This window comes from Capra hircus, chromosome 14, assembly GCF_001704415.2.
Source record: "Capra hircus breed San Clemente chromosome 14, ASM170441v1, whole genome shotgun sequence".
NCBI lineage: Eukaryota > Metazoa > Chordata > Mammalia > Artiodactyla > Bovidae > Capra > Capra hircus.
In genome coordinates this window covers 19,296,180-19,322,852 of record NC_030821.1, presented here as the reverse complement: position 1 = coordinate 19,322,852, position 26,673 = coordinate 19,296,180, and the positions used below count along the sequence as shown (strand labels likewise).

The following is a 26,673-nucleotide window of genomic DNA, read 5'->3' as shown; positions in this document are numbered from 1 at the left end:
TCTTTGCTGAAACCCCATTAAAGTGATGGCTATTAATACAAAAACCAGTAATCACGTTCAAAAATCCAGATGTATATCAGAATTATCTTGAAATTTTTTGAAAAATACAAATGCCCAGGTTTTCTCTCCAAAGCTCCAGATGTTTCTAATGAGCAGCCATGTTTAAAAACAACTGGACTATGTGATGATCTTTTACTTTTTATCTAGCTTATTTCACTTTTTCTATTTCATATCCAGTGCTCCCATTTCATTGAGTGTGTGCTTCCCAATTTCTCCATCTCTTCTTTTTTCTGATGTTCTTTCTCAAGCCTTTATTAGGCCTAGGAGAAAAGCTTTTCTATACATAAATATAAATAGTATGTATATGTTTTAGAAAGCTTATGAATTTTTCCCTAACTAAAAAACTTATGACATTCTAATTCTCTTTGTTAAATGCTACTTGTAAATGCTTGAATAAAATGCAGATTTCTAATTTTAAAAATATATATATGCAACAAGCAACAGAAGTTTACTGTATAGCAAGGGAATTAGTCAATATCTTATAATAACCTATAAGGAAAATAATCTCAAAAATAATGCATATATACACCTGAATCACCTTGCTGTGCATCTGAAACATAAGTCAACTACATAAAATATATACATATTAAAAACTAAAAAAAAAAAAAAAATGATGGTTAAACACAGGGAGCTCAGCCCAGCATTCTCTGACAACCTAGAGGGGTGGGATGGGGGAGAGGGTGGGAGGGGGGTTCAAGATGGAGAGGATATATGTATACTTACAGCTGATTCACACTGTTGTACAGCAGAAACCAACATAACATTGTAAAGCAATTATCCTCCAATTAAAAATAAATTTTTAGAAAATGAAAAAAAGAAAGAAGACAGCTAAAGAGGCCAAAGGGTTTGGGAGAGGGCCTGACTTGGCCTTTGGGCCTCTACTGCCTGCAGGGTCAATCAGCCCCTTGACCTGAATCGGGACTGAAATGTGAGAAGGGCAGTTTCCTTTTTCTCTTTTCTCCCTTTTATCCCATGCTTCAGAGACACAAGAATTAATAACCTTTTTTTTTTTTGGTTAGCAAAAGAAAAAGATCTTTATCTTCATGTTGGGAAGTCAATATCTAAGGTCTTAAATGGGCAGATGGAGAAATGACAGTATTTAGCATTGAGACATATGGGAATAAGTACAAAAGAGAGGAGCATAGCTGTCTCTGAAACCAGAGGAGATGGAAACCACTATTCTTCATAACTCTTTTTTGTATTAAATAATTTTCAACTAAATACATTTTAAACTAAACTAAATACATCTTAAAGTAAATACATTTCTTTGCTAAAAATACAAAATAAATGTTAAAATATTGATACTATTGGGTCCTATGAAATATATCTGAGACCAGATGCAGCCAATGATAGCCAGCTTTACCCACTAAACCACCAAGCTTCTGGCAAGAGAAAGTAGGTGAGGAATCTCTTGAGAAGGAGGTCAGGCAAGAAAGCATGATGACTAAATTCAGATGGTGACGTCTGACCACAGGGGTTCCAATCCCAGCTCTGCACCTGTTAGCTCTAGGACGCCTGTTGTTGTTCACTCAGTCGGGTCTGGCTCTTTATGACCTCATGGACTGCCGCACGCCAGGCTTCCCTGTCCTTCACCATCTCCTGGAGCTTGCTCAAACTCATGTCCATTGAGTCAGTGATGCCATCCAACCATCTTGTCCTCTGTCATCCCCTTCTCCTCCTGCCTTCAATCTTTCCCAGGATCAGGGTCTTTTCTAATGAGTCAGCTCTTTGCATCAGGTTGCCAAAGTATTGGAGCTTCAGCTTCAGCATCAGTCCTTCCAATGAATATTCAGGACTGATTTCCTTTAGGATGGACTGGATGGACCTCCTCGCAGTCCAAGGGACTCTCAAGAGTCTTCTCCAACAACACAGTTCAAAAGCATCAATTCTTCGGGGCTTAGCTTTCTTTATAGTCCAACTCTCACATCCATACGTGACTACTGGAAAAACCATAGCTTTGACTGGGCAAACCTTTGTTGGCAAAGGTTTTTTTTTTACTGCTTTTTAATATGCTATTTAGGTTGGTCATAACTTTTCTTCCAAGGAGCAACATAATAACCACAGATAAAAAGGAAATCTGAAACTGACTATTTCCTGGAAAATATAAATGCTCAAACTTGCCTGGAGTATAAAGAATAAAGAGACAAAGGAAGCATAGAAGAAACTGAAAGGTTAGTCAAGGACCTTCACCGAGCCCAGGCAACCTTCAAGGAATAGATCATTCCACCATTGTTTGAAATACTGCAGAGCATAATATGACATGGAAAGTTTCCCAACTCATTTTAATCAGCTAGCATAACATGGATATCAAAATACAACACAGATAGCAAGCATCCACGTACATACACCCGCACACAAATAGCAATAATGATGACAGCTAACATTTATTGGGTGTTTTCTGTGTACACAGACTGTTCTATACAAGTTATCTACCTCACCCCAATACTAGGAAATAAGATCTCTTACCATTATCTCTGTTTTATAGAGGGAAACTAAGGGCACAGAGGGATTAAGTAACTTACCCAAGGTCACGTCACCAGTAAGCAGGTGGGACTGGGATGAATACAGACATAAAATTCCTCAAAATAATACTGATGAACTGACTCTATTGATATGTTTTTACATCATGACCACACAAGGCTTATCCCAGGAATACAAGACTGCTCTGAAAAAAATTAGGAAATTTATTTATGAATATCATTACATCAAGAGAATAAAAAATCCAATATGAAAATCATTCTTGATAGCCAAGAAACTTACAATACCATTGCTTTTAAAAGTGAGACATTAATACCACTTCCTTCACGGAAGGTCCTCTGCCATCCTACTTGCCAACATTTACGTGACATCCTGAGCTATATAATAAAAGAGAACAATCTAATAAATCTAAATACTAGAAAGGAGAAAAAATAATCATTATTTGTAGACAACCTAATTACTGGACAATTTGAGATTCAATAAAAGAGAAAGAGGGGAGAGGGAGATGGATGGCTAGATAGATATTAGAACAGAGGAGTTCAGCTGGGTGGTCAGATAGAAGATCATATAAACCCAAAAGCTTTTCAAAGACCAGATCATATTTAATGCTGAAATCCTAAGGACATTAGACAAGAAGGTCTACTCTCGCACCTAATAGTATTAACTAACATTTTTCGATAGTGATAGGTTGATACACTTAGAGATGAGAATGAAATAAAAGTATAAAACCTGGAAGAGATGAATAAAAAGCATTTGCACGCAATATGGCAGCATGGCTGATCCCCAAGAGAGTCAACTGAACAACTATAACCTCCAAACGAGAAATGAAGTAAGGTGGCTGGATACAAAATAATATTTTAAAATCAATACCTTTCTTACTCAAAAAGAATTAGCTAAAACATATTTTTAAAAAAATATCCCACTTAAAACAGTACCGAAAAGATAACATATTTTTGAGTAAACAAACTTTTTAAATAAACTTAACAATTAAAGTACATGATCTATGTGAAGAAAATGTTTTAACGATATTGAGGAACATCAAAGACTTAAATAATAGAGCAAAACACACCCTGTTCTTAAATAGGAAGATACAATAGTAATATGATATCAACTCTATACCAAAGTTACTCATAAAATTTAATGTATTCCCTCTCTTCTTCCCCACCCTCAAATCAGGATTTCTTAAGAACTACAGAAGCTGATTCGAAAACGTATACTTTAAAAAAAGGAAAAATAACCAGTAATATTCTTTAAAAAAAGAGTAATGAGATGGCATAGCACTTTCAGAGATGAAAACATTTTATAAAGATAAATAAATAAGTTAGGTAGATAGCTGCTTTTGAAACATAAATAGGTAGATCAATGTAATGTAATGAAGAGTTAGGAAATAGTCCCAAATATCCACAGATATTTAATATATGATATGGGTTGGATTTCAAATAAGTGCAATAAATATTATTATAGTAGGAACAGTATTATTCAATAAACACCGTGGACAAAATAGGGGAACCATCTAAAAAAATAATTAAGGAGCCTACCTCATTTCTTCATCAAATAAATTCCAAATGGATCAAAGTTTCCCATGGTAATGTGAACTCTTAAGTCATAGAAAGATAGAATACAATTTGAGAGAAGTTAATATTGGGGCCTGGAGAAGGGGCTTCCCTAGTACCTCAGACAGTAAAGCATCTGCCTGCAATGCAGGAGACTCAGGTTTGATCCATGGGTTGGGAAGATTCCCTGGAGGAGGAAATGGCAACCCACTCCAGTATTCTTGCCTGAGAATTCCATGGACAGAGGAGCCTGGCAGGCTACAGTCCATGGAGTCACAAAGAGTCAGACACAACTAAGCAGCTAACACACAATATTGGGGTAGAGGTTGTTTGTAACTTTAGAACAGAGAAAGCCTTCCTAAGTAAGACAGAAAACCTAGACGCCATTTAAGAAAACAGATGAATTTAGCTACCTAAATTTTTAAAACCTCTACAGAGCAAAAATGCAACATAGTCAAATGCCAACAAACTGGTAGACAAGCTAATTAATCTCTCAGTACAGCCATGTCTCTTAAAGAGCATCAAGGAAAGACCAAGAACACCACATGATCTAGCAACTCCACTGCTGAGTAACCGAAAGAACAGAAATCAGGATCCTAAAAGGATATCTGCACTCCCAGGTCCACTGCAGCACTATTTACAATAGCCAGGATATGGAAACAGCCCCAGTGTCCACCGACAGATGAGTAGATAACATGTGGTATACACATAATGTGGAATATTATTCAGCCTTTAAAAAAGAAATCCTGCCAATTTCAATAATGTGGCTGAATCTGGAGGACATTACGTTAAGTGAAAAAAGCCAGATGCAGAAGGACAAATACCACAGGACTCCACTTCTGTGAGGGATGTGAAGTAGCCAAACTGATTCACACAGGAGAGCATACAATAGTGGTTGCCAGCAATTGCAGAGAGAGTGAAATGAGTTGTTATACAGTGGGTTTAAACTCTCAGTTATGGTAGATGAATAAGTTCTGGAGACCTGCTGTACAACAGAGTGTCTGCAGTTAATATAGTGCTACACATTTCAAAATTTGCTAAGAAGGTAAATCTCATGCTAAGTGTTCTTAACACACACATACACACAAACACACACACACGGGGATACTGGGAAACTCTGGGAGGTGCTGAACATGTCTATTACCTTGATTGTGATGATAGAATCACAGGTGTTTGCATAAGTACAAACTCTCTGCACACATTAAATATATGCACTTCTTTGTGTGTTAATTATACCTCAATAAACAAAACTTCTCTTTAAAAAGGCCAACAATGGAGACTTCCCAGGTGGCTCAGTGGCAAAGAATCCACCTGCCAATGCAGGAGACATGGGTTCGATCCTTGGTCTGGTAGGATCGTACATGCTGCGGAGCAACTAAGTTCCTGCACCACAACTATTAAGCCTGTGCTCTAGAGCCCGGGAGCCACTGCTCCCGAAACCACTGAAGCTTGCACTTCCTAGACCCCGTGCTCCGCAACAAGAGAGGCCACCACAGTGAGAAACCCACAGGCAACTAGAGTAGCCACGACCCACCGCAACTAGAGAAAAACCCATGCAGCAACAAAGACCTAGCGCAGCGAAAAACGAGTAAAAATTTTCATAAATAAATTAAAAGGCCAACAACAAAACAGAGAAATAGACAAAGAACATTCACAGTCCACACTGTGGAAAAATACAAGCAGCTTTTAAATATGTGGAAAGAATTCTAGAAATGTAAATTATGTGAATAATTTCTCATGTAGGCAAAAACTTGGTAGACTGATAAAATCATTGACGGAGGGTTGGCAGAAATAAGCATATGCTACCATTATTGATTGGAGTATAAATAAAAGTCGCATTTTTGGAGAACCATCTAAGATTTCAATACGCAAAATCTTTGCCCCAGAAGTTCCACTTCTATAAAGATATCCTTTAGTCACCGTATTCATACTGTGGAATACTGTGTAACCGAAAAGATGATTTGGTATTACCTGCAGAGAACAATCAAAATCATAAAACAAGATATGTAAAATAATCTGTGAAATTTTTTTAATTCTCAACTACATACACATTCATATGGGATATAATACCTAGAAACACACCTGGAAGGCTATCCAGTAAACCGTCAAAATTCTGCTGAAAATAATAGAAGACAAAGAATTATAAAAGAAGTGTTTATTCTTTTTCTCCATAAATTTACAGCTACTATTTAACAAAATTTTCTTAATATTTGTGACTTTCAATCCAGAAATTTCCACTTGTAGAAACTTGTTCTAGAAAATGATCTAAAACCTTGAAAGGTTTTAAGTCTGAAGATTTTTAAGAAAGTATGATTTGGGGACTTCCCTGGTGGTCCAGTGGTTAAGACGCCACGCTGCCAATACTGGGGGTGTGGGTTTGATCCCTGGCTGGGGAACAAAGATCCCGCGTGCTGCTCAGCCAAAAGATTAAAAAATTCTTTTAAGTATGATTTTATAATAGTGAAAACTATGGCAACCAACTACATGAAACCTAAATGGAAGTCAATGATAGTAAATCCACAGCACACCATGCTCTGCAGCTATTCAATTATTTAGAAAAACATCATAAAATCATGGCCAAATATTTATATTATAAAATTCGTTTGGGAAAAAGAGAAAAATATGCAATATGACCAATTACTTAAAAATTTCCCTTCATTGGCATTGTACTTTTTAGGTTTCATAAGGAAAGACTATTATTTACACCTTGCAAATTCTGGAATTCCTAATCAAACAATCCTTAAATTTACAGCTTCAAGAACATTTGAGAAAATGAGAGAGGGTGTAACATGTATCACATGAAATTTTAGATAATCCAAGAATTTATTTAAAATAATGAGTTCAAACTTCTACTGGAATTAGATACTTTTTTTTCCTTTTAATCAGTAGTCAAACTAATTAAGTTGAATTTTCCTCTTCACGCCCTCTCTGTTAGATCTGTAGAGAGAAAAAAAAAAAAAAAAACTATATATCTAAAAGGTTAACCATAAGAGGAAGGCTGAAGAAAACAGCCTGGATAATTCACAGACCAGATAATGAGTTCCCGATTAATGCAGCTGGCTCTAATGTCACCAACATTTTAAAAATAAATTTCTCATTGTCCTAGATGTTTTAATTTTATATCTCAGTTTAGAAAAGTATCAAATTACTTTTCATAAATTGCCAGATTCCACAGATGTTACCTTTTAATGCTACAAACAATATATATATGTATGAGAAGGAATATAAACAGATGTTTGAACCCATAGCTCTAGAAAAGTTTTTAATACAAAGTTTAATTACAGAGTGCTGAAGATTTATCTTTGAAAAGTAATGCCACTTTAAATAGTCCTACTATTTAGATAAATGACGGGAGTTTCTTAACCGCTAATAATAGACCAAAAAAGGAGTGGGGGTGGTGGGGGGAGAGAGGAAATGGATGCAAGCCTAACCAAACCTGAGAAATGAAAAACAGTGGCAGATTTTTTCAAATCAACATAAAGCAGAAAATTTGAAGACTCACAGGATTTTGTCTTATTTTGGACCTGCCTGCCTCTATTTCTCCCACAACTAATTACCTCAGAAATGAAAGATAGATGTGCAGTTTCTAAAGTAAATTGTGTTTCACCTAATTATATTGTTTAAGGTTCTCAAACCTTAAACTCGTAGTCTGTCTGATCTTTGTGCTCTCTGTGCCTGGCATGGTGCCCGGCCGGCTCTGTACCAGGCCTGAAGGCACTCAGTAAAGCAGTGGAACAGATTTGTGTGGTGACCACTCATTTGCTGTTTGGACATATTCATCCTGAGTTTAGTCATCACCAGGCAGCTTGGACATACCGGCCCTGAGTTTTACACTGAATGGAATCCAGATTAATTTAACCAGTTCCCTGTCGAACATTTGAATTTTTCATGTCAGTATTTGGATGAGTAAGTTCCATGAACTTGTGGCCTTTGATTAGGGAGCTTGAGTGAAGGCCTGAGTCACTGCTCTCACTGGCAAAGGATGGAAGCTGTGAGCTAAGGACAGTTCTCAGAACCAATGACTTGCACCCACAGAAGAGACCATGGCTGGGCCTCTTGTTGATAAACTCTTTTTACTAACACTGAACTCTAGAAACCTCAAGAAGAGCTTTTAAGATATCAAAATACTATATATATATATATATATGTATAAAATATATATTATGTCCTCCTGAAATAGAAAATACAATTTAAGTAAATGGGAAGTAAATTCAGAACAAGTTACCATTTCACCTATCAAACTGGCAAAAACTAAAAAGAAGAACATAAACACACTCCAAACAGATAACCAAAAAGGACCTAGTGTATAGCACAGGGAACTACAGTCAATATTTGGTAACAATCTCTACAGAAAAAGAGTCTTAAAAAAAAGTATACATATAAAACTGAATCATTTTGCTGTACACTTGAAACTAATACAACATTGCAAATCAACTATACTTCAATTTAAAAAATAAAGAGGATACTATGAATTGCTGGGGGAGGTGAAATCCTCCTTCAAATACATTGTGGGAGTGTTAATGAAGAGAGGATTTTTGGGTGGAAATCTGGAAATACGAACCAGATAATTTTAAAAAGAGGATGCCTTTTGACTAAGGATGTCTATTCATTGGAATTTATTACAAAGACACAACTAAGAAGTATGTTAAGATTTAGATATGTCATCCAAATATTGACTTTAATAGTAAAAACATGAAAAATTTAAATATTCAACAAGGAACTCGTTAAATCAATTTGGACATTTCCATTCAATGTAAAATTCAGAGCCATTAAAAATATTTACCACCATGAAAAGCTCTTTGTGACCAATATTAACTTAAAAATTAAGTTGCTAAACAGTATATAAATAAATTACTCTCATTTCTGTATACACAATATGTACAGGCACAGAAAAAAGTGAAAATATAGATATCAAATTGTTAGCAATGTTACTATTAACATCTTTGAGTGGCAGTTTGGAGAGTAGTTGCATTCTGTAACGTTTTCGAAAATTAAGTATGAATTAATCATCTTTAAAGGGTCTTTTAAAGAACCTTAAAAATAAGGCTAAAATAAAAGAAAAAAATTTAATGAGCTAAATCCATAAAGGTTGATCTCAAACTTTCTACATTTGAAAGCAGTGAAAGCACTCTCACACATAAGAATAATATATTTGAAAAAAACAAGAATAATATATTTGAAAAAATTTAAAGCTTCGAACATTTTTTAAATCATGAAATTAAGTGGTAACCAAAAATTTGAGAAAATTATAAGCAGAATTTTGATGAAAGAGTTAATCATTTTAGGTGTGTAAAAGTGGCTCAGTGATAAGGAATCCGCCTGGCAATGCAACAATCAAGGGTTCGATCACTGGGTGGGGAAGATCTCCTGGAGAAGGAAATGGCAACCCACTCCAGTTTTCTTGCCTGGACAATCCATGGACAGAGGAGCCTGATGGGCTACAGTCCATCCCTGGGTGGACACGACTTAGTGACTAAACAACAACAAAAAAGCTCTCACAAATCAGTCATAAAAATATCAGCATCCCAATTTTTTTAAAAAAGTGAAAATTAAGAACAGACCACTTTTAACACATATGGTGCATTTGTACAGATGTGGGAAGGCACTCTTTTCCCTGGGCAGCAGCCAAGGGGAAGCATAGCTGACTCTCAGCCCCAAGGTCCCCTCAACCAGGACACAGCAAAACACCCATATGTAGTAAGTAGCCAAGGCAAGAGCAGGAACTTTGGTAAAAGAAGAAATTTAAATGATCAACAAACATCTGAGAAAACGTTTAACCTCATTAATTATCAGACTGCAATCTAAAACAAAACTGTACCTTTTCTTTGCTTTTCAAGTTGACCAAAAAAAATTATAATTATCATATACTGGTGACAAGATGTAAGAAAGACACACTGAAACACTGTTGGTAGAAAACATAAATGTTTACAACCTATCTACTAGTCATTTTCAAAGTATGAATCAAGAACCTAAAAATGTTTATCTTTTGTTCTTGTACTTTCAGAAGACTATTCTAAAGTAATAACCAGAGATACAAAGATTTATGTACAATCATGATTTATAATAATGAAAAAGCAAAACAACCTAAATATATAAAAAAGAGATGATACATTTCATCTTTAAATGATATATAGAATACTTCAGAGACTAATAAAACACCAATAATACAGCATTAAGTAGAAAATGCAGAACAGCATGAATGATATAAAAATGGGAGATCATAATTTGTATACTTTTATAATCATATTCATGTTAGATACTGCATGAAAATATATGACGTGTTGCTGTTATTTAATCACTAAGTCATGTCTGACTCTTGCAACCCCATGGACTGTAGCCCTCCATGCTTCTCTGACCATGGGATTTCCCAGGCAAGAATGCTGGAGTGGGTTGCCATTTCCTTCTCCAAGGGATCTTCCCAATCCGAGAATGGAACCCACAGCTCTTCAACTGCAGACTCTCTTTACCACAGAGCCGCTAGGGAAGCCCATATGAAGTGTCAGGGCCCAGGAATTATGAGTGGCTTCTCTTCTCTATAACTTTCTCTAGTTTTCCGTTTTTTTACTTGTGAATTTATACTATCTTCATAATCATAAAAAAAACCTCAAGATATGATGCTTTACAAACACACAAATACAAATACAAAAGTGTACCATAAAGTAGTTGCAGCAAAAGTCAGCCTGCACCATAGTGTTGATAGCAGTGAGGTAGGCCATTCAGAAATGCTTCAAAACAGTGATTTATAAAATAATCCATCAAATACTAAGTACAATAAAAAAGAAGTCTGAGAATCATAAAAACATTATGTCTTCCATATTCCAGGAATATCTGGCACAAAAATAGCAAAATCTGGTTAGTCCTGAAAGCTTAGCATAGCACGTTCAATTCGGTTCACCTGGCTAACCACGGGTTATGCTGCAAGAGGAAAACTCCCAATTTGCAATTAAATGCGTCCTGGGTATTGACCACACAGGCATTTTATTGTTTAAGAAGGACCAGGAAACCAAAAAATAGCATATGTGTGTGGGTCATTTAAATGAGGAAAAGATAAGAGAACCAGCTACAACCACTGGTCAATTCAACTTCAGGATACTAGAAATGATAAATGAACTGTGTCCCAAGATTTGTGGGCAAGCTCAACAAGCAAATTTGTGGTTTTGTGTGGCTGAATACAAACCACACCTTTTCCGATGTTTACTGGAAACTGCAGATAAACACAGGATAAAAAAAGTAGCCTTTCCTTATCTCCCTCTCACAAGACCTACAAAGATGGCCACCTTTAGACTTCCAACGTCCAAAGATAATGATTTTTGAAAATGTAAGGTACAGTATTTAAGACCTGATGAATTTCTGCAATATGAGAAGAAAAGTATGGGCAAGGAGAAGCCAGGCTGGGGTGGGAGAGAAAGGAACAACGACATACTTCACTGTGGAACCCACAACCAAGAAGTATGTATCTTTAGAGTTCCTGTGTCATAAACGGTGTTGATTCCCACAAGCTAACGATGCTTAGGTTTTGTTCACGAAGGCAAAGTTTCTTAACATTTTTTTTTAAACCTCGCCCTCTCCAACCCCCTCACCCCCCCACCCCGCTTTTTTCCTGACATATTTTTGGCAACTTGAGTGATTCTGTGAGGCCACTTTCTCCCTCAAGTTCACCTCGTGTACTTTTTGTTCCCTGCTGTGGATGCTCCTTGGACATGTTAAGTAAATAACTTCACATCTGCGACAAAACCACCCTGAAAGACGCCTGCAGGAAATCCAGTGATGCAATCTCTCCACAGCTTAACTAACAGACTCCAGCTCGCGTCTGGCATGATCTATGAACCAGCTTGTAGAAGCAGGTAGATGAGTCACAGGCTCGGCCCTCCAGGGAAAAAGCAAGTCTATGTTATGGAAAAAATAAGTTGCTGTTAAAAAAAAAATTAATGAAAACTCAACCGTGCCTACATCTACCTTTTGTTTTCAAAGGAAGTCATATTCTGGGTTCTCTTTATTCCTGCAAAAGATTACATACACCCTGACCCACCACCGAGTCGCTCCCAAGAACACGCACTCAGTGAGGTCTGAGAAGGCCTGGAAGGCAGCCCCGCCCACAGAGAAATTTCCTCCAAGGGAAACTGCGCAGGCGCGCAGGCAGCCTACTGAGTAGATGAAAACGTTTCTCTTCTGCTTAGTCACCCTCGACCCCCCCCAGCTCCAAGTTACACAGAGGTTGGAAACTCCCACGCCTATTTGTGCTGTTTTGAAAAACAGTTGGACTTGATAATTGGGCCAACCCAAAGAGACAGGGTTGTTGAGACCAACCCAAAAATGTCCAGGTGAGTGAGGCATAGTGCAAGACACACGTGGCGTACCAGCCGTGATGAGTAGAGCGGCATGCTTGGATAGGAGGGAGGGAGCGGATGAATTCTACCTGGAACAGCTAAGCAAGCTGACTCTCTCTCCCCTTTTATTTAGGGTATGTGTGTGCTATTTTTACACGTCTGTATGGCCAAATGACTATTCTTTAGAAAGAACCTTTAAACGGTTCTCTTTAATTACAAAAACAGTACAAGCTCACTTTTTGCAAACTAGAAAAATACAGAGAAGCACAAATAAGACGCGGAAGTGTCTGTAATTTCTCCATGCAGAGAGCAAACCACTGTTAACCTATTGTGGTTTTATTACTATAGTTTTTTGTTTTCTATCCCTGTAAACATTCTAACATAATACACCATGACATTTTTTTCCCTGTTATTAAATATTTTTCCATAACATGATTTATAATGCTTAACATGTCCAAGCAGAGGATTTAAACCAATCCTCTGTAGCTGGACACTTGGAGCTTTCCTGATTTTTCAGGAAAATATTTCTTTTTAAATATTTCTACAATTAATATCCTTGATTACATCTTTAAAATAAAGCCCTAAAACCGGAGTTCAGATGTCAAAAGATAGCCCCATTTCAACCACTGTAACCAAACTGTCTCACAAAGTTTGTAATAATTTATAATCCTCCTAGAAATGTATTTTACTCAAACCCAATTTTGTTAATCTTGGCCCATTTGACAGGGAAACCTCGAGCTTCCCTGTTCTATCATCTGTATTTCTTGGATTATTAATAAGCTAAATATTATTTCATCTGCTTATTAACTGCTTGTAGCTTTTGTGAACTGTCTACTCATGGTTATGGACCATATTTCCATTGCGACATGTGTTCTTTTGAAAAATGTTTTCAAAACTATGTATAAGATAGACATAGTTTTAAAACTAGCCACCAAGATGCCAAAACAGCTAAAAACCGTGGTCTTCACAAGAAGCATAAATGTATTCACAGGGCCTTATAACCTATCAGAAGTCCTCCACCCTGAGAATCTTCCAGGGGCTATAGTCCATTTTGTCTTGGTACCAATACTGGCTTCAGAGACAATGAACTTCAGAGACTTTTAAATCTTATAACACAATAGGATACCAGAAAAGGAGATTTTATTCCTGACCTAAATGAAAGGTGCTATTCTTGTCCTTATATTATTTAATACCTTTTCTGAACTCTTATCAAACCACTGGTTTGGCAATCTGGTTGACAATGGGTTTCCCTGAATTATGTCTTATTAAGAGGAGGAGGAATCAGGAAGTGGGGGCGGGGGGGGGGGGGGGTGGGGGGAGAGGGAGGAGGAGGGGTGAGGGAGGAGGAGGATGGGGAGGAGAGGAAAGGGCAGGAAGAGTAAAGAGGAGAACCCTTTGTCCTTTTTGCTGCTGTTTGCAATTTACTAAATTTTATTCAGTGTCCTGTGCATTCCAACATTACCTCTCACTCCACAGCCTGCGCAGAATACACCACTTCCTGGGCGCTCTCTGGCAAGAGAGTTCTCCGAGAAACTACCAGCGCTTTTTATCTGATTTTGTTGTACCTGCCCATTGAGGCTGTTCAGGGGTCCACTTGGTAAACCACTGATCTCACAGCCTAGCTGCCCTTCTGAATTCCGCGTGGCTCTCTGAATTTCTCCTGCCTGCCAGAAGTCTGTTTGTCATCTTAAACCACCTTTTATTTTGCTAAAATAAAATGATTGAGTGGGGGAGGGCATGGGAACAGAAGCAGGTCCCACTGTGCTGGGTCCTCTCCTATCTTGTTAACATCATCTTTCTGTGAGCTGCCAGCAGCCCAGACCCCTCTGGAAGGGAAAAAATGAAACCCGCAGAATGTTGGAGTAAGTGATTATCCTCAGAGATCATTTAGTTCAACTTCATTTTACAGGTGAAAAATAATGAAAGAAGAACCCTCTGATCTTATGTTAATTATCTTACTGGCAATACAGGAAAGAGGCTAAAGCTACCTTTGTTCCTTGCTTCTTTGAAAAGTTAGATCCAAGAAGTACAGAAAGCAGTTATTTTCTGAGGCTCACTGAACTGAGAACCAAAACCAATGATTTGAGGTGAGTGTGGGAAGGAAAGTGTTCTAACAGAAGTGCTGTCGAAATCTTAACTAGGTATTTCATACAGTCATGTTCATATTTTAAGAAGCAAATAGGCGACGCCTCCCCTGTTCTCAATCTCCCTTCCCACAAAAAGCAGTGTATTTTTTTAATGTATCAAAACCTCCGATTTTCAATTCTTACAACACTGGTATGCAACACTCAAGAAAGAATTGAGGCTCTTTTGTCTTCAAACCAAACTTTTAGCTCCAAATCCTACACTTGGGTACTCATAGACCTGGATGGTTCATCCTATAAGGTCTGGAAGGTTCACCTGTAAGGTCTGGAAGGTTCATCCTGGACCTCAGATTCAAGGCATCAAGTAAGAATCACTTGCCCAGGAAGACTTGGTCATCTTCTCCTAGACCCCAGCTCTGCAGGCTGAGCCAGGCAACTCTCATCTACTGAGAAAAGCCTGCAGCTCAGTGGCGGCTAAAGCACGGTTTGCTTCTGCTCCTTTTTTCTTCCTCTCTTTTCTCCATTCTTCTCCCCTTCACTTCAGCCTTTCCCCCTTTCCTAAAATCTCGATCTAAGCTCAGGAGTCTTAAAAAAAGAGACTCTGGGGAAGGAGGGTTGTTATACGTATACATTCAGCACTGGGAAGAAAGGCAGGCATCAAAATAAAAAGAAGCAACAGGCGAATCTTGCTTTCCTTTTCTGCTCTGGAGGGTGTCTGCATTCACACTTGTAAAGGAAGCATTTCCTTGGGAGTGAATGTGAAGTCAGATCACTTTAAAAGTGCACCCCACAAAGTTCACTGCCCTGTTCATTACAAAGTAAAATAAAGCCTCTTCATCGCCACAGGCAGCGATGGCTTTCTGCTGAATGCCCATTTCAAATACATGGTCAATCTCCATAACCCCAACAGATTGTCAAAATGTACATCAAAATCCGCTGAAATGCACCAGCTTTTTTAGTGCCTTCCATAGCACTCAAAAAATGTTTGTTTGGTGGGTATTTTAAGTAATAAATCAAAATATGCTTTTAAAAATAATATTACTTTAATCCTGTTACTCCCCAGAATACATCAAGCTAAAACACTTAATTCTTTTCCCAATATAAATGGGGGTGGGATGTGGGGGTAAATCCCCAAGGTGGTACTTTCTGTTTCTATCCAACCTGCCCCTTTATAGTCCAGTCCTTTTTACCATAGACCATTAAAAGACATGGCACAAAATGTAATTTTCTGGTGATGGATGGATATAGGATGGATGGATGGACAGATAAATAAATAAAATGGAACTAAGGACTACTTTAGTGGATGGAAATACACAGGGCACATGGAGGGTAGAATGAATCTGAATCTTGGAGGCCTAAATTTGAAGACTTGTGAAGCTGTCTGAGGGACTCCTACGTATATGTTGTTACTAAGCAACCCACTCATCCTCGTGGCCCGAAGCAGAAATTCCTATTCAGCCTGTTGCTGCTCGCTAAGGAATTTTTCCTGGACACGTTTGCCAAACCAATCACTACCCTGTTTCAGCTTAGACCTAATGTTTTTATAATTGAGCAGGAATCCTTGAATACCTTTTGAAAAGGAAGAGTGTACACACCCCAAAGTGAACGGCAGGGATCATGAGTGAGGACTCTAGGGCAAGGCTTGCCTTAAACTAAGAAGAAGTTAAAAGTAAACATTTCCCAAGGTTAAACTCAGTTGACTTGAACTAGATTGGGTGGCATCATCTACAGCCATCATCTTAACTCTTGGCTCAGGTAACAAGGATGGTCTGCTGATGCTTACAAGGCTAAAAGAACACAGCAAAGTTCACTGACTAAAGGAACATTTAAAATCAGATTTATATTTATCTCTCTGCACAGAAGACATGCATGTGTCAATTCCTATCAAAAAAAAAAAAAAAAAATCAGGAAAGTGGCATCAGGAGACAGACCAAGAAGGGAGCGAAGGAGGGAAAAATGGGGAAAAAATATTGTGTCAGATTCAGGATGAAATAAGAGGGAAAATACTATTTAACCAAATTGTTTATTTTTTAACCTGAAATGTATGCCTAGTTGTATCAAAGTCACAGAGAGGAACCAAAGCATTTGTTTGAGTTACCTAGGACTTCTTAACAACTAGTTTTAATAACCTAACATCAAAATAATAATCTTGTTTAAAGTATCTGTAGATTTTAAACAAATACTTCGTGGGGTTCTTTGACCGTGTTTGTGCATAAATGTTTCTATGTATGTTTGACTTACTTGGCTATATGTTTAAATTCTCTTTTTGATTTTGCAGAATATAGTACAAATTGCTAGATACAGCTCTTCAGCACTGCTCTAGCACTGACTTTTAATCCTCCTTTAAATCAGATGGCACTGGGTACATTTGAGTGACCTAGTCTCTGCAGTCAGTTTAAAATAGGATCTAATTACAGATCAACAGAGGGCCTAGTGCCATCTTATCAAGGTAATGCTTAAAGCTACCATCTTAAAGCAGCCTACTTAAATACTTAAAGCAGCCCTAGAAATGAAACTGCAGCCACCATCCCATTAAATATTTCACCAAGGACCAACATCAGATCATACAGATCAGAACTTGTTATCTTTGACTTTGTGCTATAAAACAGAACCTAATTTTAACAAAATAACTATGCCCAGAAAAATGAACACCAATTTTATGCTGTAATGTGAAATTATGGAAGGATGAGGTTGGCCTTCTAACTCCAACTCAGCTCCCTAGTGAGTGGGATCCAGCCTAAAATCTGAGCTTGACCTTTCAGCTCTGGGCCTGGCAGAAGACCCCGTGGGGTGACATCACTCCAAATCAGGTGTTTAGCAGATCTGGAAATGGATGACCTGTCAAAAGGGTCCCATTCTTCCAGAAGGGACAGCTCAGCAAAACAATGAAAGTGAATGACATTGAGAGAAGGCCTAAGAACTCTTAATGAAGAACTCTTAGAAAAGAGAAAGAAAGAGAAGTCACTCAGTCATGTCTAACTCTGCGACCCCATGGACTGTAGCCTACACAGGCTCCTCTATCCATGGGATTTTCCAGGCAAGAATACTGGAGTGGGTTGCCATTTCCTTCTCCAAAAAACTCTAAAACCCAAGTTAAAATGTTAGAAGCTAATCATTTAGAAGCAGTAATACTGAAGGTAAAACAAAGCCAACAGACTTCATTTCACATAAGCGAATATACACCTGAAAAGTTGCTTATGAATCGAATTTATTAAAGTATTCACTTAAAGCATTAGTTTGTTAAATAATCCAGTGTAGATGCCCTGGCCCCTCTCCCCACAGCTCTGGGGTGGGGCACATGGAATGTAGTTTCACCAAGTGCCTCAGGTGATATTTTTGTGATCAGATGAGTTTGCAGTGATTTAAAGAATTCCTACGGACATTCCTGTTACTAAGCACATACATGATTATCTTCAACCTTTTTTCCCCAATCAATCTAGACTTTTGTATTATGGTCTAGCAGTTTCTTATTGTTCAGGTAGGTTAATTTTGCCTGTATATTGGTTTATTTCACCGAAGATGCAAAATTACGGAAAGCACACTGTTTGCAGTGTCTCACTTCAGAACACAGTGGACCAGTCTGTTTTCTGACAGATACAGGTTTGCAGAAATTGAATGAGGGCAAGAGAAAGGGCAAGCCTTATTTCGCTGGAGGTTAATTTAGGGTTGGGACTCCTCTATAGCACAGATGGTAAAAAATCTGCCTGCAATGCAGGAGACCAGGGTTCAGTCCCTGGCTCAGGAAGATTCCCCGGAGAAGGAAATGGCAATCCACTCCAGTACTCTTGCCTGGAGAATCCCACAGACAGAGGACCCTGGCGGGCTACAGTCCAGAGGGTCACAAAGAGTTGGACACAAATAAATGACTAACACACATACACAGTTTAGGGTTGAGATAGCCAGGACGGGTGGTAGCTTAAAATAAGAGGTTTAGACAGGAATGTCAGAGCAATACCATGCAGGACCCTCTCCTTCAGTTCTAATTCCCTGGGGTCATCCAGAATGTATACATCTTTTTCATCCCTAAATTAAGACATGTGCAAGACTTAATCCATTGCAGGGAATGGACTCTAGCCATTAAACTAGTGATATCTGAGGAAAGAAACAAGACTTGACACTATTGGCTAATTCTTTACTTACTACCCTCTTGACTGCCACGACCATTTATAAGTATAGTGTTGTCTGGTTTTGAGTGTACAAGTGTCTGGACTATTAAGTAGGGAGTTGATTATGTTAGTTTACTTAATGGGACCGCTGTCTGTCTACATCTCTGACTCACCCACACTGGGCTCCTTTCTGATCCTAGAATATGCTAAGCGCTCTCCTGCCTCAGGGCCTTTGCACTTGCTCTCCCATCTGCCTGTAACACTCTTATCCCAAGTATCTTCGGTGCTTGAGCCCTCACTTCAGCTATCTGCTCAAAAGTCATCTCATCAGAAAGGCCATCCCTGACCACCTTATATAACATAATTCCCATTATTTGCAATCCCTTTAGCCTGCTTTGCTTTCCTTTGTAGCGTTTATCATCGTCTAACTTGTTATATATTTACTTCTTTATAGATTTCCTCTGTTTCCTGGCACTACAATGGTAGCACCATGATGGCAAGGAGTTTGTTCTATTTGCTAATGAATCTCAATGCCAGGATCAATGGCATTGTTCAGTATATAGTGGCACTCAAGATATATTTGTTGAATAAATGAATGGGTATTTATAGTGCTTTGAGGAAGATATGGTTAACTTGGTGTTTGTGATCTTAAAAGATATTTTAGGGAATTCCCTCGCAATCCAGTGGTTAGGACTCTGCATTGTCACTGCCCTTGCCCAGGTTCTATCCCTAGTCAGGGAACTAAGATCCTGCAAGCCCTGTGGCATGGTCAAAAAAAAAAGTATATAGCCAAATAGGAACATATACATTTATAAAACCAAAGAGTCAGTCAGTCAGTCAGTTCAGTTGCTCAGTCCTGTCCGACTCTTTGCGACCCCATGAATCGCAGAACGCCACGCCTCCCTGTCCATCACCAACTCCCGGAGTTCACTCAGACTCACGTCCATCGAGTCGGTGATGCCATCCAGCCATCTCATCCTCTGTCATCCCCTTCTCCTGCCTCCAATCCCTCCCAGCATCAGAGTCTTTTCCAGTGAGACAACTCTTCGCATGAGGTGGCCAAAGTACTGGAGTTTCAGCTTTAGCATCATTCCTTCCAAAGAACACCCAGGACTGATCCCCTTTAGGATGGACTGGTTGGATCTCCTTGCAGTCCAAGGGACTCTCAAGAGTCTTCTCCAACACCACAGTTCAAAAGCATCAATTCTTCAGCGCTCAGCTTTCTTCACAGTCCAACTCTCACATCCACACATGACTATTGGAAAAACCATAGCCTTGACTTGACGGACTTTTGTTGGCAAAGTAATGTCTCTGCTTTTGAATATGCTATCTAGGTAGAAAGATTAATTAAAATGTTTCACTCCATTAATTGAAAGGTTACCCACCCACATAAGGATCTATAAGTTTATTTTTCTTTCTAGAATTATGGCTGGACTCCCTAGATAAAATGCACCGAAAGACTAAAGGTAATTGCCCTAAAGCTAAAGTGGGGTGGGTAGAGAGAAGGGGGACTTTTATAATATCTGTTCAAGTCTCATCTTCTGCTGGATTGTGAAAGTCCCTTGAGGACATAGCCCACATTATGCATCTTTTTATTCTCCTATATACTTATCTGAATGTGTTGCAAATAGTTAAGTAATCAGAAAACACATATAGGTAATGAAAAACACCTGTGAGTTTCAAATCATATATATTCTGAATATTTTGGCAGTACTGTAAAAGTTTCTAAATCCATCACTCTGCTGCTAGAACATACATGCTTGTTGACAAAGACCATAAATCTTCATAAAATGTTAGAAAGGGGGAGTAGAAAAATTTTAAATATGTACAAAGACAAACTGTCCTGAAAATACTTTGTTTTAAATAGCGATAGCATCAACATTGCAGAACATAAAAAGTAGATCGTTTGCATCTGAAAAGTTCACAGCTATAAAAAAGATGATGCTACTTCAGTCCAGACTTGCTGACTGGAATTATCTTCCTGTGCTATCCAAAAGCTTACCTACACTTTGATGGGTTTATAGAAAAAAAAAAAAAAAATCCTGTGTGTATTTTTCAGGTTAGTTCCAGAAAATACAGACAGGCCTCCTACACAGATTTACCGTGAAGCTGATCAAGTTCAAGCTTCAGGATCCCCGTTTGTTCTGGCAGGAACCTCCAGAAAACAGGCTAATGTGTGTGGGTTTTTTTTTTTTTCTTTTGAGACCTCAACCCTACTCCACCTAACACACACAATTGAATAAGCTTCAAGCTCATAAAAACCTAGACCCATCCTGACAGCCCTCCATTAGAATATTGACATTAAGAAAACTAGGCTAGAATCTGCAAAAACGATCCAAAGATCATTTTTTAATGTCAAGCATTTCTCCATAGTCCCAGCAAAGAGAGGCGAATGGGGTTCAACAGTCTCTTTGGGGTACTGTTAGTATTTCTTTTCCCTGGAAACAAAATGAAGTCTTGGAAAACATGACTAGATAAAAGTTACTTTCATTAAATGTAAGTATATATAACCCTAGATAGTTTTTTCCATAGAAATTTGGTAATGTATCACAGCGATAGACTAGATTGCTAGTGTTCTGAACTTATTATTTCTTTAAATTTATTTTTAATTGACATATAATTCACAGTCGATATGGTATTAGTTTCAAGCACACAACGCAGTGATTTGATGTCTACAGACTGCACACTCAGTGGCTAAGTTGTATCTTTGCCACTCCATGGACTGTAGCCCATCAGGCTCCTCTGTCCATAGAATTTTACAGGCAAGAAAATTGGAGCGGGTTGCCATTTCCTCCTTCAGAAGATCTTCCCTACCTAGGGATTGAACCCATGTCTCCTGAGTCTCCTGCATTGGCACCCGGACCCTTTACCACTGAGCCACCTGGGAAGCCTGTGGACTAATACGTTACAAAATTATCCGCACAATAAATGTAGTTCCTGTCCGTCACCAAAGTTAACACAACATTATTGACTATATTAGAACTTATCTTCAACACTAAATAAATTATCTTTATTGGTGCTAAGTACAACCGGTTAAAATATAAGCCCATCTGATTTCACCCTAAATTCCTTTGAGTCCCGTTGTATCACAAAACAAAGGGGTGCGACCAACTTTATATGATTTAATTAAGGAATTACAGTAAGTCTTATCCAATATTCACTAGATTTGCGACCATTTTTGACAAGAAGATGAAAACAAACAAAAAACCCTGGTGCCATCTCGGCTTTTGGTTACTGAAGTTTTCAAACTCGGAGTAGTGAGTTCTTAAAGGTTAGAGAGAATTTAGGGGGAGGAAACGAGGATACACTCAATCACTACCCCGGTCCTACCCTTCTCCCGCCCTCTTCTCGTTGTTTGCAACTAGGTCCAATCCTCCGGTGTATATAGTCGCAGCAGCTAATTTTTCACTAATGAGTAAAGTGGTACTAATACCTAGTTGTTTTTTTTTTTTTTTTAATATGCTAGCCTGTGATGTTAACTACGCCTACCCTACCCGGGGCTTAACTTTGGGGACGGTCCCCTCCATCCCTCGATAGGTCCGCGGGGCATTCGCGCTCCCCAGTCAAGGTCTCTCAATCCGAGAAGGTCCAGGGCCACCTGGCCAGGAGAAGCGCCCTGAGGAAGGTCTCCTTGAGGTGGCCACACCGCCGAGATAAAGCGACCGGGCAAGGCGGGAAGGTGGCCCCTACGCACTCCAATAGGACGCAGCCCGTTCCCAGCCGGGGACGCGCCCGACAGGAGGGGGAAGGGAGTGTCGCCACCGAATCCCAGGAAAGGCCGCGGGACCCACCTCCGGCTCCCCCTCGCTCCCGCCCTCGGCCCCACCTCCCCCAGCCTGCACAAAGCCGGCCCGGAGGCGGGGGCCAGGCCTGCTGGGAGGCCGCCCGGACGAGACTGGACCGGGGCCCGGCGCCCCGTGCCTCCGGCCGCCGTGCCCCGGCGCGTCTCCAGTTCCAGTCCCGGACGGGGCGGACGCTCCCCCCAGCTGGCCTTAGGAGGCGCGGGAAGCCGGGCCCCCCGCCTGTTCAGGCGACAGTCCCCCGGGGAGGCCAGGCGCACTCGCGCCGTCCCGCTAGCCACGCCCGAGGTGGCGGCCTCCAGCGCGCGGCGCCCCGGCCGTCGGGGCGGCGGAGGCCTGCCGGGCGTGGAGGGGACTCCCTAAGTCGCACGCGCCCCTTCGCGCCCAACCGTGGCACAAACTCTGGCCTCAAGTCGATCCCCCTTATTTCCGAAAGGCCCCCGTCCTCCCGCACCTGCGTAAGGTGGCCAAACAATGCGGGGGCGGGCAGGAGGGGCGGGGAGGCCCGGGCACGGGGGTGGGTTCGGCGCCCGTGGCCCCCGAGACCGCGGCCGGCCGGCGTCTGGCCTCCCGTCGGGGGCGCACACACGCACACCGTCCGGCCCGGTGCGGGAAGATGGCCGTTTCTGCTTTCAGGATAAAGGCTCTTTGTTGCGCTCACACAAAAGCCGCCAAGACCCGCTTTTCCAGCAGGCCCTTTGGGCAAATCGAAGGAACGCAGCTGAATTTTCCAAATGGCCCTGGGAGCCCGAAGCGGTGGGAGCAACTAAAAGAGAAGGGGAATAAGAGGCCTCCCGCCCCCTTCTACCGAAACCTCTGCCAATATCCAAGGATTCGTCCTGGGAGACCGGGGCTGAGATCATTCGTAAAGGGAGGAAGGAAAGAGGAAAACCTACTTTTACTATCAAGGCCCAAAGGGGATATTAAACATTCACATTCTTGCAGGGTTTCTCCCCTTAACCAGGGTAGAAACATAATCTGGAAAAGTCTGGATACACCAAAAAGAAAAAGAAAGAAAAAAAAAAATACCAACAATAGCAACTTAAAAAAAAAAATAACAAACCAGTTGCCATCAGCCCAAAGTGGTAGTAGCAGCAGCCGGCGCGTGTGATCCACTTACTTGTCCGACTCTTGTGACATGTTTGATCCAATGAACTCGCTCCCCTTTTCCTGGAGCCTCAGCCTCTGGTGAAACTGGACTTTCAAGTCTGTGCAGGTGAAGGTGTGTGAGAGCGCCCGAGATGGCAGAACAAGAGCTACAGGTAATTCTGCTTTTCCGTCCCCCCTCACCACTCTCGCTCGCTCGCCCGCTCGCGCCCTCACCTAGCCGGAAAGGTGGGATAAGGGGGGGGCCCCCTCACATGGGGCCCGAGCTCGGAGGCGGCCGGGCGGCGCGGAGTCCCTCCCGAATGGTGGCAATGGGCAGCCACAGAGCAGAAAGTGGCGGACTTGGGCGGCCACAGGTAACTTTCTCGCAAGGAGCTGAATTCTTTCACTAAAGGGTACGAGCCCGAGGGACGAGCTGCGCGGTGATTGGCTGCGGGGCTCCCTCAGGTGAGCTGCCATTGGCAGAGGCGCGCTCAGGTAAGGCCCTTCTCCAAGTGCAGGTAACTCACTCCGAAGTTTACCTGAGTGGAGCGGCGGCACGCTTGCAGCCCAGCGGCGGGCCGTGGGAGCTGAGGGTCGGTGCTTGGAGCAGACTTCGTGCTGTTTCCCTTCTTCCCAGAGGCCGGCCTAGGGTGAGGGGTTGGGGGACCTTGAAGGAGAGAAGTTAACCAGGAAAAAAATACAACCCAACACCTGCAACCACTAGGGATTGTGGGTCGAACGGAAGGACTAACGAGAGCTGAACTCGGGTGTCCCAAGCCAACCGGAATCAAATGCGCAGCACAACCACGAGGCTTTTAATACCCACATTAAGAGGACAGTGTTGGACAGTGTCGGAAAAGTACGGGACTGAAGTTTACGTTGTGCTCCGAGGGGTCGAAAAGCGCAAAGATCGCCAGGTCTGTTACGTAATTGCATTTTTAACATTCTTATCCACAACAAACAACATGTCATGTCCCAATGTGTAAAAGATACGGTAGACGGCTAGACTTATAAATAGATAAGCAGACACGACTTAGCGACCGAACAGCAGCAACAGCATCCTTTCTTGACCTCGGCGGGTAGGGAGTGGCTGGTTTTGACGGGATGAAGAAATTTGGTTGAACAGTCAAATGGCTCAAGCGCCACTCTTCCATCTCAATTATGCAGCCCAGGATTGCAGAGCTGCAAACCACTGAATCCCTTCCATAAACCTATTGTCATTTGACGTTTCCAGGCAGGCATCAACATTTACATTGTAATTCAATAGAGGCAGCAACTACAAAGGTGCTTTATCCTTCCAGCTTAATATGGTTGCTATGGAAACAATTCAGGATGAAACTGACTTTTTGCAGTTTCGTTGCCCCTGGTTGAGAGCAGCGAATTTGCAAACCTGTAATTTATAACCAATCCTTCCAATGAGTACTTGTGTAAATTCTGACAGTAATATAGCCCATGCATATTAATTGTAGAAATAAAGAGGGCATGGAAATTTTATCATAATTTATTTCGAGTTATTACTATGTTGGCAGAGATGAAACAACTTCCATTTTAATCTGTATGGATCATATATTTCCTGCATATGATATTATGAGGCAAGGTTTGGCTGCTCCATGTTTCATTCTCAACAAATGAATTTCCGGATTTTTTTTCTTTTTAAATACAGTATAAGCATGCACACTATCTTTTTTAAGATAATACAATACTTTAAGGTAATGCAATACCTACTTTCATGTACCTTCTTAACCTCCTGTCTAGAGGCTACCAAATTCCACTTTTAGCTGTCTATTCTGTCATTACCTTCCTATTTCTAGTAATTTACACAGCTATCCCTTGATTTATCAATTTTGATAACAGGTGCTTTGACCACCTGTTGCCTTAGATAAGGACTTAGCTCTTTCAAACCCTGTCCAGTTTCATCTTCCACCATTTTCCAATGTATCTCTTTCACAGCTTAGGCACAGCAAGTAGTCAGTGAGTGTGCAAATACTAGTCACAACAGAACCAGCTACTGTACTATGCTTGTTTTCTTATTTTTAAAACAAGCTTTTATCTATTTAGTTAGTTTGTGATGTTTCCAGTCTGATATTTTTTTTTCTACAACATGTCTATCAAATGACTGTCACATTTATTTTTCAAATGATCAATCAATCCTACCCCCAACACCCCCAAACATCCTTCCGAAAGTCCACTGCCCTTTTGTTCCAGTGGAGATGAGTTCCTCTCTGCACCTGCTACTCATTCGTCATCTTGGGACAATCCGTCATCTCCAGAGTAAGAGCCCCATTTCTCTGTCATGTTAAAAGTTCACCTTTCCTTAGGAAGATTCCCCAAATATCAGGAATGAGATGTCTTTTCTTGTGGGCTCTTCAGCATCTCAAGAGAAATATCTGCCATCCCTTGACTGAGGGTGCGTTCACCTGGCTGCTGGCATTCTCAGAACAGGTCAGAAGAGATCCAGAGCAGTCACTGCTCAGTATGCAGCTTCTTTCTTTCCTGTAGGTGTTTTATTCCTGCCCTTCTTTCTGCCGGATGCACAAGCCTCTCTCCTGTATTTCCCACCGTCATTGTAATCACCTGGCTGCAAGAAGTGCGACAGGGGACCTGAGGCTCTAACAAGCCCAAATATCCACACTCGCTCACTCAGCCTCTCGCCTCCCTCTCACTTCTGAGATCCTGCGCCCGCCCTCTCCTCAGCATCTCTCTCATGATCTCTGGCATCTCCAAGACCCGACCCAATCTGGTGTTTTATAGAAGAATCTCTTGGGCTGTTTCTATACTGACCTCTAGGATGTCATTAGAGTAGCTTCTGATGTTCTGTTAAACCAATTTCCACTCTTCCGTTCATCCCCATCTTCCAGAATTGTGCTGAGATAGATCTTTTGCAGATGACTCCACCTCCATCTTCTTTGTCCCTGTGAATTTATCCTCTTACTTTCCTTTACTGTCCTTTTCAGGAGACAATGAACATAAACAAGTATGGGTCCATCTGCCATCTTTAATCTGAAGCCATTTCCAAAACCATCCATGTCAAAAAAACTTTTACCAAACTGTCCCAAATTTGTTTGTGCAAACAAAACTAGAATTTATGAGCCCACCTTGCCTTTTCTTGATCAGTGGTGCCCAAGATTCCTTTCTTTCTCACCAATATCTAACAACTCAGCCTTGACTGCATTGCT

General features: G+C 40.6%; 1 protein-coding gene across 3 annotated transcripts in view; it reads right to left on the bottom strand.

The window, feature by feature from the left end:
• GRHL2 (grainyhead like transcription factor 2) overlaps positions 1–24,989 on the bottom strand; it is a 172,166-nt gene extending 147,177 nt beyond the window's left edge. For 2 of the 3 annotated variants that reach the window (XM_005689190.3, XM_005689191.3), the window contains exon 1: positions 23,529–24,989. In XM_005689190.3, coding sequence (XP_005689247.1) covers positions 23,529–23,548 — 20 coding nt within the window. In that variant the 5' untranslated portion in view covers positions 23,549–24,989. Of the gene's footprint in view, positions 1–23,471 lie in introns of all 3 variants that reach the window. The other variant, XM_005689192.3, reaches the window with a different exon arrangement.